This window comes from Dioscorea cayenensis, unplaced genomic scaffold (genome assembly GCF_009730915.1).
Source record: "Dioscorea cayenensis subsp. rotundata cultivar TDr96_F1 unplaced genomic scaffold, TDr96_F1_v2_PseudoChromosome.rev07_lg8_w22 25.fasta BLBR01000795.1, whole genome shotgun sequence".
Taxonomy (NCBI): domain Eukaryota; kingdom Viridiplantae; phylum Streptophyta; class Magnoliopsida; order Dioscoreales; family Dioscoreaceae; genus Dioscorea; species Dioscorea cayenensis.
Window position 1 is genome coordinate 6,994 of NW_024087186.1, and position 6,701 is coordinate 13,694.

Sequence of the window (6,701 nt, forward strand, 5' to 3'; positions counted from 1 at the left end):
TTAATCTCTCCTAGATCTAGTACACGTGAGTAGATCACATCTACATGTACAACTCATAAAAGATTTATGGATTTCTCCACAAATGTAATTCTAGACATGAAAGCATGAAAGATTTAATCTCAAACAACTATCATATTAATTGACTAACAACATCTCAAGTTCATACACAAGAATAAACCCTAGGGTTCATCCACATCCAAACACAGAAATAAGTTAATCTCCCATGATAAGGGACACTTATACAATATACAAGGAAGACAAAAACATAAAAGAAGTAATGAAAACTTGAAATGCTCAAGAGAAAATGATGATTTCTTACTGGATTTGGAGGGGAGATGAAGAAAAAAAGAAGAAATCACCAAGGAAAACTTTTGCGATGTAAACCGACAAACGAACCGCTCTTTATAGGCCTAAGGAGGAGAGGAAGGGTCGAACGCTGCGGGAAGGAGGTGTGATGAAAGGGTGGGAGCGTCAGGTGTTAGGGTTTTAAAAGGAAATGGTAGAACCTGAACGGCCATGCCCGGACATGCACACAACATGTGCGTGACAAATCGTGGGGATTAGAACAAGAAAAACTAGGGGTGACACAATCATGTTGCCGAGTGTGCTAATCCCACTAAAAATCTCAGAAGTCTAATAATAATTCAAAACAGTTGTGACACGATCGTGGCAAGTGATTAGAAAACGTGTCTCCCCTTAACATTCTCGTGTCAAGCCGATGTCCATCCTGGAAAATTTCAAAATGTCCAGCTAGTGAAAATCAGTGGCATGTGCATGGGCGTGTCCTGCCTGTGTCATGCCTGTAATTTTCTAGAAACAAAGTTCTTTCCTTCCCAATAAACACCAAAGTGCAAGGCAGAACGTAAAACAACATCGGTACGAATGTCAAATTGAAGGAGTATAAAAAAAAGAAAATTGTAAGAGAGTGCAGATAAAACATAGCTGGGAAATCGACAATCCAAGAACAAATTGAAAAATCAAAAAATGAACAAATGACTAACACAACAACAACTTGGGTTGCCTCCCAAGAAGCGCTTGTTTAACGTCACTAGCTTGACGTATTCTATTTGCGCTTATGGAGGTTCACGAAATTGAGATCTCTCTTGGCCACCTATGATATAATTGCAAGCATATGGTAATAACATATTAATCAAGTGGACCTCACCAAATGCTCGAGTAGCGGAATGCTCAGCATAATGTGGTGCTGGTGGTAAGGTGAGTGACTTCTTCTTCCAAGATGTAACTTTTTTCCCCCACTTTCTTGCTTTGGAGACTCATTCCCTTGGTGGCTCTAGATCTCGTGGCCGACAATTCCAAGCTTTGGACTTCTTCTAATTCCCCTCAAGTCCCTCATCATCCAAGGAAGTGTCATCCAACAAGTTTGCAAGCTCATCTTTTATGAAAGTCTCTTGCAAAAAATCAAAGACAACCTTATCAACAACATCAACATAATAACATGTATCATCAAAATCCATAGTATGTCTCATGGAGTCATGAAGTCTGAAAGTAGTTTCTTCATCACCAACTCGAAGTATCATTTGAGCATCCTTACCATCAATGAGAGCTTTGGAAGTTGCTAAGAATGGCCATCCCAATATTAACGACGCTTCAACCTTGTTATCAATATCTAAATTGATGAAATCTACTGGGAATATAAACTTGTCCACTTTAAGCAGAACGTCTTCATTTATGCCCCTTGGTCTTCTAGTGGATCTGTCTACAATTGCAAAGTCATGTCGGTAGGTTTAGGCTCTCCAACCCCAGGTTTTGAAAAATTATATAAGGCATTAAACTAATACTCTCCCCAAGGTCAGTGAGAGCCTTCTCATCAACCAAACCCATAATTATACAAGGGATAATGAAGCCCCCCTAGATCTTTCCCTTTCTTGGGGAGTTTGTTACATATCAAAGTAGAACACTCCTCACCGAGTGTCACAGAAGACACGTCCTCCAGCTTCCATTTGTTGGTGAGCAATTCTTTTAAGAACTTGGCATACCTCAGCATCTAAGCAAGAGCTTCTACAAATGGCACATTAATGTGTAAGTTTTAAACATGTTACAAAAATTTTTTTGTATTGCTCCTCTTGTTGGTCTTTCCTTGCTTTTAGCAAGGTATGGAAGCTTTCAAAGTGATACTCCAAAGACTAATTTTTTTGTCATTTATGGTGTTGTCTATGTTGGTGCTCAAGGTGGGTTCAGCCACAACCGGTTCATGCTTCTTCTTGACAAAATCTGGGAGTTGCTTCCCACTCCTGAAAGTCACACCCTTCAGTGATTCTTTCTGGTTAACTACTGTTTTGCTCGGGAGCGTCTCGGGTAGCCTTTCTTCCAGCAGCTTGGACATTTGTGCTACATGATGCTCCAAGTTCCTCATGGTTGCATTGGTGTTTCTAATCATCTCCTCATGACATGTGAATCGAGTCTCAGTACTCTTTATGAATTGGGTCATTAAACTGGTGAGATCATTAAAAGGTTCTGAAGAGGATGAAGACTGTGATTGTTGTGCAATCTAAGTGGAGGCATGTATTGTGACTGTTATTGTGCCAATTGTCCCTGTCCCAACTGACTCCAGGAGAAATTTGGATGATTCCTCCATCCAGCATTATATGTGTTGCTAAATGGATTGTTCTGATAATGACAGTTCTGACCAAGGAAGTCCACTTGCTCAATCTGATTAGCACTTGCATCAATGGAAGAGGTAAAGCTTGGGTCACCTGAGTGTCCAAAATGATCGTGAATGGGTCCCGAGCTTGAAGACGGAGGTTGCATATTGTATAATCTCTTAGTTATTACTTCAACTTGTGCTGCAAGAGTAGTGATGACATCCACTTGATAAATACCGGCAGACTTCACCGGTTTGTTCCCCTCTGAACTCCATTGATACCCGTTGTTTGCCATCTCTTCAATCAGATTTTGTGCTTCACTCTGTTGCTTGTTACACAATGAAACTCTGATGGCTGCATCAATCATTTGTTTAATGGAAGTATTTAGTTTATTATAGAAGATCTAGATTTGCATCGACTCAATGATTCCGTGCTGCGGATATTTTCTCAACATCTCCTTATACCTATCCCATGTATCGTATAATGATTCAGATTCCAATTGGCAAAAAGAGGAGATGTCACTCCTGAGTTTGGTGATCTTAGAAGGGGGAAAATATCAAGCAATAAATGCCTCAGAAGTTTGCTTCCATGTTGTGAGAGACCCAGGTAGCAAGGAATTTAGCCACTGCTTGGCCCTTCCTCGCAATGTGAATGGAAAGAGTCTTAGACGAACTGCTTCCTCAGAAACATTGCTCACCTTGTAAGTATTGCAGATTTCTAAGAAGTTTCTAAGGTGCTCATATGGGTCTTTGTCCTAAAATCCATCGAATTGACACATCTGTTGCACCAATTGAATTAGATTCAGCTTTAATTCAAAATTGTTTACTGCAACAGGAGGATTGACAATACTCAAAGTGACTCCCGCAAGATTTGGCCATGCCAAATCTGAGATACTCTATTGTTGATTACCAGCCATTACATCTTCCTGACCCACTTCCACACTAATCTTAACAGATCCTATCTTACTCCAATTGATCTTCCGATCATTTTTCTGAAATTTCTTTCAACTTCGGGATTAGGACTTGCTAATGGGGCAGAAGTGAATCCACTGGTCATGCAATTGTGCCTACGTGTAAAAAATAGAGCAATTTAAGCTCAAAATAAAATAAAAGTAAACTAAAGATAAAAATAAAATAAAGATCACAATGAAATGAAATATAATCACAAGTATACACAATATAAACAAACTAGAGCACTAGATTCTAAGCTTTCTTAATAGTTTCCAGTCCCCGTCAACGGTGCCAAAAACTTGATGTGTTCTCCGCAAGTGCACGGGTCACGCACAAGTAGTAAATTGGTACCCCGTGAGGGATAGGGTTGTCAAACCATAGGGACTTGACCAAAAATACTCACTTACCACTGATCTCTAGCTAGAGTGAATTGATGATTGGATTAACACAGAAGAATAGAAAAGTAAAAGAGATAAGAGAAGAAACAGGTGGAGATAATAGGCAAATTGAATTGAGTGTCAACAATAAGAGAACAATACCCCGGGATGTTTCCTATGCACTAAGTGATGCTCACTCACTCTCATGACTTACCAGGTATATTCTTGGGTTCTAGTGTGTGCTCAAGAGCAATGTTGCAACTATGACTCTCAATTACATCAAGTTTTACAGAGATAACTATGGGTTCAAGCTCACCAAGTTATGCCATTGCATAGGGCAACAACAACTGTGACAATCCACCATCGACTTTTACCTAAGCAACTACACAGATCAAGCACATCAAGTTTTGTAAACACAATATTTAACATAAGAACCAAAAAAACTCTATAAATCAAGAAGAATACACGTGTTTAAGCATATAAAGTGACATAGCTCCCACCCTGGGGCACTGTGGCCGGCTAGCACCTTATGGGTGGGTACAACATGGAGGAGATGATAATAAATCTAAAGAAAGAAGACATGACTCCCTTCATTTCAAGATTTGCCTCCAATGTTGAACTTCGTGTCCTAGCACCTCTTTCCTTGTTCCTCCAACTCACTCCTTGTTGCCCTAGAAGGTGTGGATAAGCTTGATCTTTGCTCTCATTAATGTTCTCCCAGTGGAGAAGAAGATCCCCGAACAAAGATGGAAACAAAACCCTAGAAACTGAAGTTAAAAAGGGAGATTTTGGGCTCGACACGGCCAGCGCATAAGTGTGTCCAGACCGTGTTGTATAGGGGAAAATCTGAGTGAAATAGCAAGGGCCTACCTGGAAGATTCAGTAGAAGGGATATGGTCATGTCTTGATCATGTACTGGTATGACACAAGCGTGTCAGGAGCACGTAGAGTATGTCACCGCTTCTTGAATAAAATTGCTTTTAACATGGGTTTTTCAGTGGCACAGACATGATGGTGTCTATACAGTGTCAATCTTGAGAACACCCTTCTACATGGATTTCTCTCTAAACAGCACGCTAGCTATGGTTATCAGTGAAAAGGATATGTGCGTGTTTTGCCCATGTCCACCTTGAGCACTTAGCACCCAAAAGGCATTCTCTCTATTTTCTTCCCCATTTCACTCAAAATAACATCGAGCCCCATATTCCTACACAAGTAACAAAAATACCCAGAATTGTACCTAACATGTATAAAAGTAAGCTTGAGAACAAGTATATTGATGGATTTAGGGCTTGAAAACATGTATATAATGTGCACTCATCAATGCAACTGGCAAGCTAGGATATGGCCGATGTTAATTGGCTTATGAGCCACCATGCTACATAGGAAATATAGGTTCCAGAGGTTCATGATTCCCGTGCTATCACTTTTTCCATGTGTGTGTCCTCGATAGGATGGCATGGATGTACCTTAGGAATGGTTTCACAAGGGCAGACACCTTTGAAGTACCGCATATGTTTGTCTCATGGCCTCGAAGAGTCTGGGTCCAAATTTGATCTGGACTCAGGTGGACCAGTAGGTTGATATGGAGTTGAGAGTAAAACTCAGTGAGAGAATACTCCATATCGATGAGTTCCATCCTCATGGATAAATCTGTGAAGGACATGACGTACTCCTCGCAAAACATTTGGAAGTTAATGGTCTCCCTCTGGCTAAGGCTGATGACCGTCCAATCCAGCTCGAACAAACTCATCACCTTTATTGTGAGCTCCCAGTATATGGGCTCATAAGTGGTAAAGAACTACTCCCAACCCTGCATTGAAATAAGGCCATGTACCATGTTGGCGAAGCCGGTGCCCTCTAGTGTTAGCCAATCAATTAGGTGACTCTCAATGAAGCACTGATCCATGAGCCGTCTGAAATGTGTCCTATGCTCATGATCTCCAAAGTAGGCTACTACTGACTAAGAAAACTTACCAGTCATTTTCTTCTCCTTCTTAACCCTAGATTTGGATGGCTGACTATCTTCTTTTGACCTATATCCTACAATTCATAAAGAATATGAAAAATGTGAAGCAAGAATGGATAATGGGTGCATGACTAGTAAACCATGGCTGTTATGAGACCATAATGGTCTCAACATGCCAATTGTGATTGTTATGGTTATCTTCTAGAAATGAATAACAGGCACACAACAACCCATTGTGTGAGCCAGCATCTCTAGTGTGCACTTTTCTGGTCACCACTGGTGCACAACACTCGTTGTGTGTCCACTGTGTCCTAAAATGAGGCAATGACTTGCTGATAATTGATAGACCTTGTTGCTAGGTGTTGCCAAGGAAAAATGAGCTTGAGAAAGCTCACAATAGTCACATAACACCCATTGTGGCTCATGTGGACCCTGGTTAAAAATTTGAACACAACAATCATCACATTGCCATTGTTCATCATGGAACAACTGTTGTGTAGCTCGACTATGGTGAAAAATTTGCATACATGGTTTACTTCAATTAGAATTCAAATAAAATCATTAACCAAAGGATTATAATCATTCGAAAGCTATTAAATCATAGTCAAAACAAGATTTGAGTTTCTTACAAGTTTGCCGTAGAGGAGAATAAAAATTCATGGTGGAAAATGAAGATTTGATTCATAAAACTCACTAGAAATATCAGGGGATCTCTCTGGCTAGGACTCTGAGTGCAAAGGAAGGATCTCTAGTGTAGATGAAGAGAGAAAATATAAGTTTGAGTGAGAAACGCCATGAGACA

At 40.2% G+C, this 6,701-nt stretch overlaps 1 protein-coding gene and 1 non-coding gene across 2 annotated transcripts; one reads left to right on the forward strand and one right to left on the reverse strand.

The window, feature by feature from the left end:
* Positions 1-2,535: 2,535 nt before the first annotated feature.
* LOC120255028 lies at positions 2,536-2,970 on the reverse strand. The gene has a single exon (XM_039262948.1). The coding sequence runs from the start codon at positions 2,968-2,970 to the stop codon at positions 2,536-2,538; it is 435 nt and encodes a 144-aa protein (XP_039118882.1).
* A 58-nt stretch (positions 2,971-3,028) lies between these two features.
* On the forward strand, positions 3,029-3,135 carry LOC120255029. Its single transcript, XR_005534870.1, has one exon. It is a non-coding gene; the product is annotated as a small nucleolar RNA R71 (small nucleolar RNA).
* The last annotated feature ends 3,566 nt before the right edge of the window (positions 3,136-6,701 follow it).